Source organism: Canis aureus, chromosome 22 (genome assembly GCF_053574225.1).
Source record: "Canis aureus isolate CA01 chromosome 22, VMU_Caureus_v.1.0, whole genome shotgun sequence".
Lineage (NCBI taxonomy): Eukaryota > Metazoa > Chordata > Mammalia > Carnivora > Canidae > Canis > Canis aureus.
In genome coordinates, this window is record NC_135632.1 from 10,924,873 (window position 1) to 10,938,874 (window position 14,002).

At 40.3% G+C, this 14,002-nt stretch overlaps 1 protein-coding gene and 1 non-coding gene across 7 annotated transcripts in view; both read left to right on the plus strand.

Moving 5' to 3' along the window:
• The first annotated feature begins 1,409 nt into the window (after window positions 1-1,409).
• LOC144294439 (U6 spliceosomal RNA) lies at window positions 1,410-1,512 on the plus strand. The gene has a single exon (XR_013361819.1). It is a non-coding gene; the product is annotated as a U6 spliceosomal RNA (small nuclear RNA).
• Window positions 1,513-3,325: 1,813 nt separating this feature from the next.
• The window catches only part of LOC144293751 (phospholipid scramblase 1-like), a 29,467-nt gene continuing 18,790 nt past the window's right edge, over window positions 3,326-14,002 (plus strand). For 2 of the 6 annotated variants that reach the window (XM_077864769.1, XM_077864771.1), the window contains exons 1-3: window positions 3,336-3,530; window positions 7,811-7,836; window positions 10,676-10,756. In XM_077864769.1, coding sequence (XP_077720895.1) covers window positions 7,824-7,836; window positions 10,676-10,756 — 94 coding nt within the window. In that variant the 5' untranslated portion in view covers window positions 3,336-3,530; window positions 7,811-7,823. Of the gene's footprint in view, window positions 3,531-3,577; window positions 3,649-3,739; window positions 3,759-3,841; window positions 3,892-7,810; window positions 7,837-10,675; window positions 10,757-14,002 lie in introns of those variants that run through there. The other 4 variants (XM_077864770.1, XM_077864772.1, XM_077864774.1 and 1 more) reach the window with 4 other exon arrangements.

Genomic DNA, 14,002 nt, shown 5'->3' on the forward strand with positions numbered 1-14,002 from the left:
AGGAAAGGAACTGATTGTCTAGTAATGAAAAATCATCCTTTGCTTTAGGACCCTCTTTCCATAAACATACTGTTCTCCAATACCTTATAAAAATAGGATTCCTTTCAGGTCCATTATTAACCCACTGATTCAGAAAAACTGAAGGCAGAGGGGATCCCTGGGTGGCTCAGTGGTTTGGCGCCTGCCTTTGGCCCAGGGCGCGATCCTGGAGTCCCGGGATTGGGTCCCGCATCGGGCTCCCAGCATGGGGCCTGCTTCTCCCTCCTCCTGTGTCTCTGCCTCTCTCTCTCTCTCTCTCTGTGTGTCCCTCATGAATAAATAAATAAAATCTTAAAAAAAAAAAAAAACAGAATGGGAATTTCTAGGGATTCAAGAAAAATAATCATATAGGAAGAAAGTTTGAAAAATAACATTGAAAATGTAATCTAGTAGATTTCTACAGTTTTCCTGCCCCATCTATAGAAGAAGCTCAACAGTCAGGAAACTAAACTGTAAACAGATGCTTCTACAAGCACTGGACTCTGGGCATCTACTCTGGCTACCATAAAAGTGTTAAAACCAAAGACATATTCAAGGCCAATTTAGGTGAATTTCCTACACCAAGAAGGGGGAAAAAACTAAGAGCCCCACTAAAACCTGGATTTGTAGGATTACCACCTTAAAACATGACAGAGATGTAAACCCCACCATGTAGGAGGGAAGGGCACAGAGAAAACTTACCCTCTTGACCTTGGTGCTAGATTTGAGAAAGACGTATCTATCTGTCATCGTAAAGTTCTTAAGTTATAATAACATCATTGATTTCAGACAAAATAGACTTTGAAGGAAAACTGTTACTAGAAATAAAGAGAAACACTTCATTATTGATAAAGGTTCAATTCACCAGGATAATATAACTACTTTTAGTTTTTGCTGATCATATAAGCACAAGATATTAGGAAAAAATTCAGACAAGAAGAAATAGACAAATCTATCAATATGGTGAGAGATTTTAATATTCCTCTGAATAATTAGTAGAATAAGCAAAGTACCAGCTAAAGTAACAGCATAATTAAGAAATTGACCTAATACAAAAAAATATAATACCATATTCAACAATTGAAGAGTACACCTATTTTTCAAGTGTATTTAAAATATGTAAAAAAATCTCAAATGGTTGAAACCATTTATAGCATGTTCTTGGACCACAATACCATTATAAATAATAACTAGAAAATTCTAGCTTCTTCATAAGACATCAAGAAAGAATCATAATGAAAAAAAAAAAAGAAGGAATCATAATGGATATCCTGGTGTACAGTAGGCTTTTTAAAATAAAATGTGAAGGCCAGAGATCAGAGGTGAAAACACAGGTGCTCACTTTGGTGGCACATAAATTAAATTGGAATGATAAAAAATATAAATAAATAAATAAATAAATAAATAAATAAATAAATAGGAATGATACTGAGAATATTAGCATAGCCACTGCACAAGGATGGCACACAAATTCGTGAAGTGTCCCACATTTTTTTAAAAAGATAAAAACACAGTAGAAGATGATTAAAAATGAAAGAGTTGTGAAAGCAACTTTAAATAGGATAAAATCCAGAGACCCACTAAGCTAAAAAAAAAAACTCCCTCATTTAAAAAATGAGGGATTCAATCCACGAAATTAAAGAGCACAACAAATCAGCAACAGAAAACTCTGTACTAAATATTAGACATATCATAGAGCATGGTAAAATATTCAGTAATTCTATGAAAGATTATTCTATATTACTTACAATCTGAATTAACATAAACAATAATAAGGTCATATGTACCAATCAGAATAGCAAACATTTAGAATTGATCCTCAAGAAGTGAAGACATGTGATAAAACAAGTATTTCCATACTTTATTGACAGAAGAACAGAATGACGGGTTTTCTGTAGTGTATATACACATAAGGATATGTGCAAGGTTGATGACTGTAGCATAATTTGTAATTATAAAACAGGAAATAAACTGCACCCAGATGATTAGATCGAGACCATTCAGTATCAGAGGCAAGGGGATTTCTAAGATGCATCCTAAAGGAGAAAAAAACATGCCCCAGATAACAGTCTGCATGAAACAATCTTCTTTAGGTAAAGAAACACTACGTACATGTGTGCATATATGTGTGTATATATAATGATATTTATTCAGCGCTTACTCCTTAGCAGGCATCACTCTAAACTTCTTGCATATTTTAACTTCTTCAATCCTCATAAAAATATTATGAGACGCATACTACTACTACCCTCACTTTACAGATTAAAAAAGAGGCACAGAGATAGTAATTTGCACAAAGTCACGGAGAATGAGAAGGGATTCAGATCTAAGAGGCAGGTTTCCCCCCTCCTTTTTACTTCTTTTCTCAATTTCATTTTCTATTGCTCTCCCTTCCCACCCCCTCTTCCTTCCTCCCGCCTACTTCCTCCCTTAGTCTTCAAGTATCTGTTGCTAGGGTCATGGGAAGAAAAGGAGAGGAGAGCTGCCCAAGACGCCTTTCGCTTTATTTATCCATATTCAGCTTTATTGTTTGGAAGATCCTGTATTACTTTTGTAAATAAAACACTTTAAGGAAAAAAAAGAATCAATGAATCCTTCAGTTTAAGCAATATGAGTTCGTTTGTGTGTGTGTGTGTGTGTGTTTTTTTCCAATATGAGTTTATTGAGCCTGTTTGCCAGTGGCGGGGGTGGGGGTAGATGGCAGAAAAATTAAACACTCTAAACACATCTAGTCAGTTTGACTCTTAAAAGTTAGCAGCCTTGGGGACCCCTGGGGGGCTCAGCGGCTTAGCATGTGCCTTCAGCCCAGGGCCTGATCCTGGGGTCCCGGGATAGGGTCCCACGTTGGGGTCCCTGCAGGGAGCTTGCTTCCCCCTCTGCCTGTGTCTCTGCCTCTCTCTCTCTCTCTCTCTCTCGAATAAATAAAATCTTTTTTAAAAAAAAAGTCAATGTGTAGTTCATAATAAATAAATAAATAATAAATAAATAAATAAATAATAAATAACTAGCTAGCTAGCTAGCGGCCTTTGGTGGAGAATGAGGGATGGGCGGAGAGAGGGAGAGACAGACACTGAGAGAGCCAGACGGACAGCGAGCCAGGACGGAGAGAGCTAAAGAGAAGAAGCCCCATGAAGAAAAGCGAGCTCGACCCCGGGCCGTTTGCACCCGCAGCGGCGCTGCAGGCTCCGGGCGGCGGAAGCTCCCGGGAGGCCCGCGCCCCCACCCCACCCCGGCGGCCCCGCCCCCTCCGTGACTCCCCGGGCCCGGCTGCCCCCGCCTCCCGGCGCCTCGCTGCCCGGGGCCCCGGAACAGACGTCAGGGCCCGCAGGGCGCAGGGGGCGCAGGGGGCGCAGCGGGGCCAGCGGCGAGCGCGCGCTCGGGGCACCTGCAGGGGCGTGGACGCCGCCACCGGGAAACGAAACCGTCAGACCTCGGCGGCGCAAGGTCGCTCCGAGGTTCCGGGGCCTCGCCCTTGGCAGCATCCGGGCAGCATCCGCACGCGGCGGCCACAGGTGGGCGGGCGGCGGGCTCCCGGCCAGGCGCGCGGGGGGGGGGGGGGGGCGGGAGGGCTGTACCTGTGCGGGGCGCGCGGGCGCAGGCTGGGGGCCGGGGTCCTGGCGGCGGCCACAGGTGGGCGGGCGGCGGGCTCCCCGCCAGGTGCGCGGGGGGTGGCGGGGGGCTGTACCTGTGCGGGGCGCGCGGGCACAGGCTGGGGGCCGGGGTCCTGGCGGCGGCCACAGGTGGGCGGGCGGCGGGCTCCCCGCCAGGTGTGCGGGGGGGAAGGGGGCGGGGGCAGGGGGCGGTACCTGTGCGGGGCGCGCGGGCACAGGCTGGGGGCCGGGGTCTTGGAGCATCCGCACGCGGCGGCCACAGGTGGGCGGGCAGCGGGCTCCCCGCCAGGCGCGGGGTGGGGGGGGCTGTACCTGTGCGGGGCGCGCGGACACAGGCTGGGGGCCGGGGTCCTGGCGGCCCGGGGAGCGACCCCCGAGCAGCGACCCGCCTGCGGCACCCCCCCCGCCGGCCCGCCCCAGGGCTCAGGTGTGCCCGCGCCCCGTGGGTGAACACCTGTCCGCGGCGCTGAGAGTCTGAGCTGCGGCTGCCGGCAGCGTGCGGGGGGTGCGGGGGGTGCGCGGGGGTTAGAAGGGCGATTCGCAGGCCCCTCGGAGCTGTCATTTAACAGTGAGTATTCACTACTGGGAAGGCTGCCCCCCCCCCAAACTGTGCGAGCCACCTGGAGCTCCGCGCGCGGGGGCAGGAGGGAGGCAGGTGCTTTACCGCCCACAGGGGGACCCTAGACCCGAGGCTCCCGAGTCCGTCCACCTGCCTGGGTGCACCCCCCGCCTCTGCTACTTAATTCCTGCGGACTCCGAACCCGTTTCTTCATCTCTGGACCTTGCTGGCTCCATCTCTGAAATTGCGTCAAGGTCAAAAATGAGTTCCGAGAGTTAAGAGTAGGATACTTAACTAGTGTAAAAGCTGTTGTCGGAGCTGTGTCCCGCGCTGCAGAAAGTTCTCATTAGGGTTAGCTTTTGGTATTTTTTTTTTAAGATTTTATTTATTTATTCATGAGAGAGAGACAGACAGAAGCAGGCGCCCCGAAAGGAGCCCCATGCGGGTCTCGATCCCGGATCCCGGGGTCACGCCCTGAGCCGAAGGCAGACGCTCCACGCCTGAGCCACTCAGGTGTCCCGCTTTTAGTATTTTTAATAGTAAAGTCCCTGCTTCTCCGAGATTATTATCTGGCTCCCAGGTGGTTTTATTTAGACAGAGATTCCTGGAAGTGGTAAAATAGCTACTACCCAGCTCCAGGAACAGGCAGGTATTGTTTCTCCTGGTTTAGCAATTTGAGAAACAGGATTAGTACAAGTGTCACTTCCGTAGAGGAAATTGTCAAACGATTTATGATTCCCTTTATCATCCTTGAACTTTCTTAATAGCAGAACTTTCTCTTAATACCATGCTCGCGAGCAGGACAACTGCAGGGCTTTGAACACTGAATAAACGCAAGGAATGAAAATTAAGGAAAAGGGAAAATGAGTGGATTTCTGCAGCTGGATAGAAAAGGTGCATGTAAAATAAATAAGTGGCTGAATCTGAGACGAAGCAGCCTTCACATTTGTACGGGAGCTGTTCTTTATGGGAAAGGAGGGAAATAAAACCCTACACATCTTGTTCAGTCAGCAAGCACCAGTTAAGTGCCTTGTCCTGGACAAGATAGTCCATACTCTGGCCTTTGAGAACATAGAACGCAGGTAGAGAGAAACTACGTTAAAACTGTCCTACACTTCTCTATTCTTTTGTCTGATCTCTCCCCCCCCCCCCCTTTTTCTTTTTCCTGTAATCCACAAACCTTTCATTTCCTTGAATTAGTCAATCTCCCTCTAGCCACAGGACTTGTGCCAGTTGCCTCTGCAATGCTTCACTTCCCCAACCCCCATCCATGGCCTAGTTGATTTTAGACAGCCTTTGGCTCTCAGATTCAAAGTAGGTCAGGGACAAAGAGTTCTGTCATTGTCTTTATTTGCTAAAATAATTCAGAACATATATCCACATCGTGGGCCTCAGAAAAATGTTAACTGATTTGTTGTTAAACAATTAAGAAGTAAACATGGATCGATGATTCAAATATAGGTTATGCCTGGTTTATAGGCATACTAGTCTTAGGAGCTATCAAAACTAGGGATGCTTCCTTTGGGCTCCAGATTGTACATTAATATTTTTCTGAAAGCAATAAGAGAAATTTCAGGACCCCCAAGAGATGGGTCAAGGATTTCACTGTAAGATGAGTTCTGGAACCATGATTGATGTCACCTGCATTATTTCTCTTCCCTGATGGAAGAGGTTTATAATTTTCAAAGAGCCCAGAGCAGCAATGGGTCTTATGGTATCTGATGGAATAATTTTACCAGAAATATACTTATATGAATATAGTATATGATGCACTAATCTCTCATTTAACTGAATTAGGAAGAAGGGTATAGGGCAGCCCGGGTGGCTCAGCAGTTTAGTGCCTTCAGCCCAGGGCGTGATCCTGGAGACTCAGGATCGAGTCCCATGTCAGGCTCCTTGCATGGAGCCTGCGTCTCCCTCTGCCTGTGTCTCTGCCTCCCTCTCTCTCTCTCTCTCTTTCTCTCTCTCATGAATAAATAAATAAAATCTTTTTTTTAAGAAAAAGAAGGGTATAGTATTCAGATTATAATTTGAATTTATACATTTGTCCTGAAGTAATTAAGATTCCAGTGGTACAATATATATGACTTCCTTAGATTTTTTTTTTCTTTTAGTACAGGATAAATATGATGTTCTTTTCCCTGGAAGTTTTTCTAGGACTTGTTTCTTATTAAAAGTCCTGGGGGCATTATTAAAAAGTTATACTAATTAATTAATTCACCCAGGACTCCGCCTTACTCATTTCCAAAACTGGGTGACATTACCTCTTGTTAATAGACCCTTAAGTTTGAGAAAATCAAAAGATCTCTGAAACAGCAAACAAGACTAGACAGGGTGACATGGTGAGTATCCTCTTTATTCTACAAGTGCTTTATTCTACTGGCACAAATACAGGCCACGACTGTCCCTTAACATTTTGTACCAAAACTTATGCTTGATTTTTTGCTTAATTGCAAAAATTCTAAAACCTACAGCACAGTGAGGACCCAGATTTTGTTCTGCAGCAGTTTTGCCAACAGGGAATCATTCTCACAAATCTATACTTTAAGATTCAAAATAATATAACCACATAGGAAAGAAAAGAGCACAGCAGGACAAACAAGCTCTGTGTTAGAGTCTGTTGAGTTTCCTGGGATCTCTAGACAAGAAGTTTTGCCTGGGTTAAATGTTATTAGTAGGCATAAAGGGGGTTGGGATTTTTTTAAAGATTTTATTTATTTATTCATGACACACACAGAGAGAGAGAGAGGCAGAGACACAGGCAGAGGGAGAAGCAGGCTCCATGTAGGGAGCCCGACGTGGGACTCGATCCCAGGTCTCCAGGATCAGGTCTTTGATCTCGGTCTTCCCAGGCTGAAGGCAGCGCCAAACCGCTGGGCCACCGGGGCTGCCCAGGGGTTGGGATTTAAAGTGGAGAAATCAGGGAAAAAGGGATCAAGGAACTGGAAGGTAGAAATACTGAGAGCATTTTTTTTTTAATTGTTATTTTCTGTAGAAATAACCAAACACAAAGTTTTGGTTGGATTGTCATGGCGCTACAACTATGCAACACCTGAGAATGGGTTCTCTGGCTAAAAGTATATCTTGAAACATAGAAAAAAGGGTCAGGCCTTTTCAGATTTACTGCTGAAATTGGGAAGGATATATCCACAGAACCTGGAATCCAGAGACATTTGCAGTAGTGTGATCTGATAGCTAACTTCACGTCTAGAGTCCAGCCCTAAGGCTGGGTGCTGGATCACACATTTCTTTTGTGTAGATTGGAAGGCTCCAGTTCTTTACTGAGTTGCAATGTGTCGTCTTAAGATCACAGTGTTTTCCTTTTGGCTTTCTGCCTCATAGGACCCTCTCCTCCCAAAGGTTTATAGGAAATGTCCATGATCCTGGGGGGACCCACAACTTTGTAAGTTGTACTCAAAACCACATCAGAAAAAAAAAAAAAAATAAACACATCAGTGGGGAATGGGAGCAAGGTCAAAGGGTTTAAATGACTGTTTCTGGTAGATTAGATGAATAGAAGAATATCCTATGTGTATGGATAGTTTCAGATTATCTTGTTTCAACAGTCATATTTGACCTATAAATTTTAGACAATGTACTAATATCAGGTCTTCTTTTTCAGAACTCTCTAAACCATGGAAAAACAAAGTAAGTAATTTAAGTGTTTACTTTCATTTTATAGTGTTAAATTGTTGTTAATATGTTCTTTGTCATAATGTTTTATTCAGTTTCAAAGGATATAATTTGCTTTGTTTTGTTTATGCTCCAGAACCCAAATTCTAGTTCATTGCTTTGACTGTAGAGACAAAGTACACACATATCCACTACCACTAATTTTTTCTGTAAAAATAAAAAAGTCTTAGGTAAGCCTAAGGAATTTTAGTCTTACTGGGAAATATGTTATATAATTCATACTATATTCTACCTAGATCAGGTTTTCCGTCTTTATGTGCATTTTCTATACATAAACATTATTCAACTCATTAAATTAACAGATAATAAATTTAATATGTCAGTCCATTGTAATAAAATCTTCAGATATAGCCTGCTATATATTTGATAACATACACATGTGAACAGGTTTAAATAAATACCAATCATTATACTCTGGCTTTTTTCTGCCAAGAGAATACTAAGGGCTCCTTGGTGGCACAGTTAATTAAGCAGCAAACTCTGGATTTTGGCTCAGGTCATGATCTCAGAGTCATCGATCAAGTCTCACATTGGGCTCTGTGCTCAGCAGAGTCTGCTTGTCCCCCTCCCTCTGCTGTCCCCTTCTCTCTCTTTGACTCTATCTCTAAAATAAATAAATAGATAAATAAAATCTTAAAAAAAAATTCTAAAGCAGATGGGTATTGACCAAGCATATATTAAAAGACTTTGTCTTTTTTTTAAATATAAAGTTCTGAAGAGTAAAACAATACATATAGGGAATAATATGAAGAAAAAAATGCTGTTTTGTGAGATTTATATTCTCTTTATTTTTGTTTAAATACGAAAGAGACATTTGTCTTTCACCACAGTGTCAGTCTTGCTACATATATTACTCTGTACGACTAGAAACCTCAGCTTTCCTTCATGAAGTTTCATGATCTTCTCTTAATGTTTGCTATATTAATTTAACTTTACTTACAAAACTCAGGGTTTTTAAATGCAAATTGATACAATATTGCACTGTTATATTTGCCGCAAGCATTAGGATGCTTCAGATCACTTTAGAAAGGTTCTTTTGGCCAAGGTCATAGTCACCTTTTAACACTTCATCTTCTCATATATATTTGTGTGTGTGTAAATGTATGTAAATAGGAATAAATATATAGAGAAGTAAAAATAAAGTTTCTTTATGATAATGTGACAGTCCTATGATATCTATAAATTATTTTAAGTTCCATTTCACAAATGCAGAAATCCATTCATCATTCATATGCTTTGGTCTATTTGACCACTTCCCCATTTGCTTGGTTTCCTTTTATATGAATTCCTGCTGAAATTCCTAAAACTAGGGTCAATACCCTGGAACCCAAACCCCAGAGATTAGGAGCTTCTAATTTCTTGACTCTATCAGCTCCTAGATAGGTATATGCACTGACTATTGCTCAAACAATAGTACCCAGCAAGAGGTGCCAAAATGTGACATATCATTCAAGAGCAGGTCTGTTAGTCAGACTTGCAGTGTGTTTTCTTGAGATCTGGTCAGTGTGATTCAACTCAGGTTGGGAGTGGGGCTGTGGGCAGGGCCTCGAGAGCTAGAGAACTAGGAGATAGGCCCCCACTCGAAGCCAACAAAGGAATGGTTGGAATGGAGTGACTTGTATTTCAGAGATCTGTAATAAATCAGGGTATGTTACACTATCTGTTCAGGGAAAAGCCCTGGAGGAAGTAGAGGATTCTTTGTTAATTACCTGAATTTGCAGTCTCCATAGACTCCATTCTGTTGAAGTTATTAGGAAGCCAATTGAATGGAAGAGGAGGGTGGCTCACAATCCAGCTTTCCTACTGAAACCACATGAGTTGAGTGTTCTTTGAAGGCCTATGGTTAAAAAAAAAAAGCATATAGAAAATATATCAGATTTTGACTTTTTCTTCTGTATTAATGTCATGCCCTCATCATTCAATAGGAAACTATTTTGAATTTATAGTTAGCAAGCCATAGTGGAACAGAGGAGAACGTGATATAAGTGTAGTGTCCACTAGACCATAAATTGCATGAAGACAGAGCCAGTATAGCCTCAGAGCTCAACTCAGAGACAATATAGGAGGTGCTCAACAAATATTTATTGTCTGACTGGGGTAGCTACTATATGAGTGACTAGAAAGCACAAATATGAAGAACTAGAAGGTCATGGAATATTAAAAATATTCAACAAAGTTTAATATGCTAGTTTATTGTAATTCAGTCAGTTATGATTTTTATAAGTCAAAATTAGTCAAATATTAGGAATTTCCTATGGTTCAACCTTATTGGGGTAGTTGCAGAGCAAGCATAAAAAGGACATTTAAATATTGAAATGTATGCGTTGTATTACATATTTTTTAACTATATTACATATTTTTAAAATAATTCTTATAGCAATAATTATACATATCTTTGAAATTATCCGTAACCTTTCCATTATGATCTCTACGTCTTTCTTCACAGTCTATATGTGGTTTTAAAATACTGTTTTCCTAATACCAACAGAATCAAAATACAGAAGTAAACATTAATCAGGCATATTAGAAAACTAGAAATTCAGTCCCTGTAACTCAGCTCATTTTATCTGAAAAAGAATTTCTTTGAAACAGGATTCTGCTAAAAATTAAGTCTGAAAGCAAGCATAGCTTGTGTTGAGTGAAGAATTCACTTTATCAATTTTAGTCAGCACAAGATTGTGTAAATGAAAATTATCTAAAGACAATGTATTTTTCTTTCTAAGGATAATGTAATTTTCTTTCTGATATATATTTTATTAAAGTAGATAGATGTTTACCCGCCCCTGTATTGCAGATGGGCAAATGGATGCTCCTCATCCAGGGACAAATCTACCATCTGGACATCCCCCTGAATATCCTTCAGCAGCATTCCAAGGTAAAATATTTATTTAAAGAATAAACCCCCCCAAATTTTAAATTATTGTTATTCCCCTAAAGTGTACGTATGTGTGTGTCTGCCTGTCTCTGTGTGTGTTTTGGTAGTGTCTTTTACTAAAAGTGCAATAATGAAATTGGAAGCCTATTGTTAATTTTTTTGGCTTGACTATGTATTATCATAAATATCATAAAAGTAATTTTTACTTATACAGGATAGTAAAGATGTAGAGTCAATAAAAATTTAGCAAATAAAGTTTTCACATAAATTAAACCCCCAAATAGACATTTTAAATAAAAGATTTAATTGATTCTCCACCTGTTCTGAAACACATTTAGGACATTTATCCCCGAGTATTTTTGAGTCAGATATTAGCCAAGGGTAATTGTGCACAGTGAGAGTCACAGAAAAGAGGTGACTACTTAAAACTGGAAATTCTAAGTAGTAAAAATGTAGCTTCCTGGGTATCATTTTCATTTTCATTCCATAACATATATGAGAGCTTTGCATTTATATACATCCTAACTCATGCCTTCATCTAAGAAAAGCAGTTGAGTCATATCACTCCATACAAGGCAATACCTTTTTACCCTTTGAACCAATGAATAGGAGACTTCAGAGATTTTTATTTAGTCAAATGCAGTTATCAAAATAACTGGAACTTTTCTAAATGACAAAGTTCATGGTGCACCTGGATTTACAAGTAGTCCGACTACTCCCACCTTGAGAGACCATTCTGAAGATTTAGTTAGGATCAAAAGGAATCCGGTTTGGGCAGCAGGGCATATCCATTTTGTTTTCTGCTCTGAGCAAATAAATCTGCTTGAGAATTGAATTATCTAGACAGAAATTTCCCAGTAGGGCCTGGATCTCATTCAGATGTTTGCAGTTAGTTATAAGGATGTGAACTAGAAAATCTCTAAGGTTATAGTTCTCAAGGGGGCCTGCACTGAAATATTATGTGGATGTTCTTAAAAACACTGTACCAGGGCATCATCCCAGAAAAATTTAAAAAGCTCAGGTAGTAGGACCCAGGGATTAGTAATATTTTTAATTCCCCAGGTAATTCTAATGTGCAAACCACCAGAGCTAAGAACTACTGCTCTAAATTCTTATATGATGATTGTTTGAAAAATTATTAGCAAGCTGCAATATTCATCCAAGGCACTTGGAGAATGATTTAATCCACCTTCACAGCTAATTAAAAGTAGGTGATACATAATTAAATTCAGTTATAATCAGACTTGAGAGCTTATGAGAAAAATAGCTTAATTTTATTTCTCAAGTCCAAGGCCACATATATAGTACAGGTCTTAATATGATAATGATGTAGTGATAGTTTAAAAATGAGACTTTACTGTGCATCATGTGTGATAACTCATTTAATTCTCAAGCTTATGAGGTAAATACTATCAATTATCCCCATTATTCAGGTGGGAAAAAGGCATAGAGAGGCTGTATCAGGTTTTGGGTTATGGCTTCTGTACTTGATAGTTGTGCGATGGTTCAAATAAGTTGCTGTACCTCCAAGCCTCTGTTCTTATCTATAAAATGGGGATAATATTTTCCAATTCAGTTTTGTTTGGAGATTAAATGAAAACATATGTAAAATACCTAGTACAATGATTTACAAATAATAAGTGACAAATATTTGTTGACTATTCTACTAATAATACATTAAATCAATTGGACTTTATACAAATAAAAATATTTGTATTTTTACAAATTTCAGGTAGTTCTGTATGTTTAATCCATTGACTTGGGAAATAATCAACTATCCACTCTAGGAGTCTTGAGAAGATTGAAATAATGCTAATAACGTAACCTATTAACTCATATATCCCCATTGATTTGCTTGTGGTCTGATCTTTGCATTGTACCCAGTGATCTTTAAAAATGCTTACCTGTTCATATTACAGATAGCATTCAATGTGTACATCATTGACTTTTCCTTGATTTTAGGATAAAGACCAAAATGCTTATTTTGGTTCACTAGACCTGAAGGCTCCCGTGCATTCTCTTTAACTGTCTCTTAAGCCTGAGTCTCCGCTATTCAAGTCCATGTGCCTTTCTAAAGATTAGTAGACACCCTGTTACTAACCCAGGGCTTCTCTCTGAAACATTTTCCTTGTGCCTCCTGGTCTACTCAACTCCTCTGCATCCTTTAGATCTCAGCTGAAAGGAGGTCCTCAGGGAAGCTGTCCTAACTCCTTCCTTTTCTCTCTCCCCATCCCAACACGTTCCTTTGGCATTTATAGTCATAAAAATCTGGGCCCTTCTTTCAAAGAGCTTGTCTTCAACCATAGTTAACAAATTGGTCATACTGGTGTCGTGGCTCCCTGGAGTATAAAGTATAAGTTATAAAGTATAAAGTTAAAAACTATAACTTTATAAAGTATAAAGTTATCTTCCCCACAAGGCAGTGAGGGCAGGGATTCCATCTGCATTTCTCATTTTAAATCCCAGTGCTCAGCACTCCTATAAACTTTGTAAGATATAAATCAGATTATGGAGCTCACTTGTCTGCTTAAAATCCTCAAAGACCTGTCCATCACACTTGGAATAATATCTAAACTCCTTATGAATGGGCTTCCTCGATGAGCTGCTGTTTCTTCACTGACCACAGTTTCTACTCTTCCTCTCTCCCTTAGGAGGTTTCTCTTTTTCTCAAACATGCCAAATTCATTCCTAAGTAGAAGAGTTTTGCATTTGGTTTTCTTTCCTCCTGGACATTTCTTGCCGGATCTTTACACAGAGCTTTTCTGTTCTCATATTTTAGATCTCAACAGAAATTTTTTTTCTATCTAATGTAACGAATTGATACCTTTCCCTCTCCACCATGCATTTTCTCTATAAGTTCAATCTGAAATCTTTTAAATCAAAGAATTTATTTTCCCTTTCCCAAAAGTTGCCTGTAAGCTTCCTGAGGGCAGGTTGCCTGTTGATAGCTGTGTCCTCTGATTCTAGAACAGAGCCAGTCACATTGTAGAATGTTGGTAAATATTTATTGTAAGAAGGAATGAATTATAAAAACTATATTTAAAAGATATTAGTATGAGATTTAGTCTCTTCTAAATCTTTTTAATGGTGTATGTGTTTTGCCTCAGTGATTTTTTAAGTACTTATAAATTACATAATCTAAGTATTAAATTTTATATAGCCTTTCCTGTTAAAATATTATGGAACACATTCCTTTGAAATTATATTCCATTCCTGTGGGATTGCTACTCTGTGGACTACTCATGG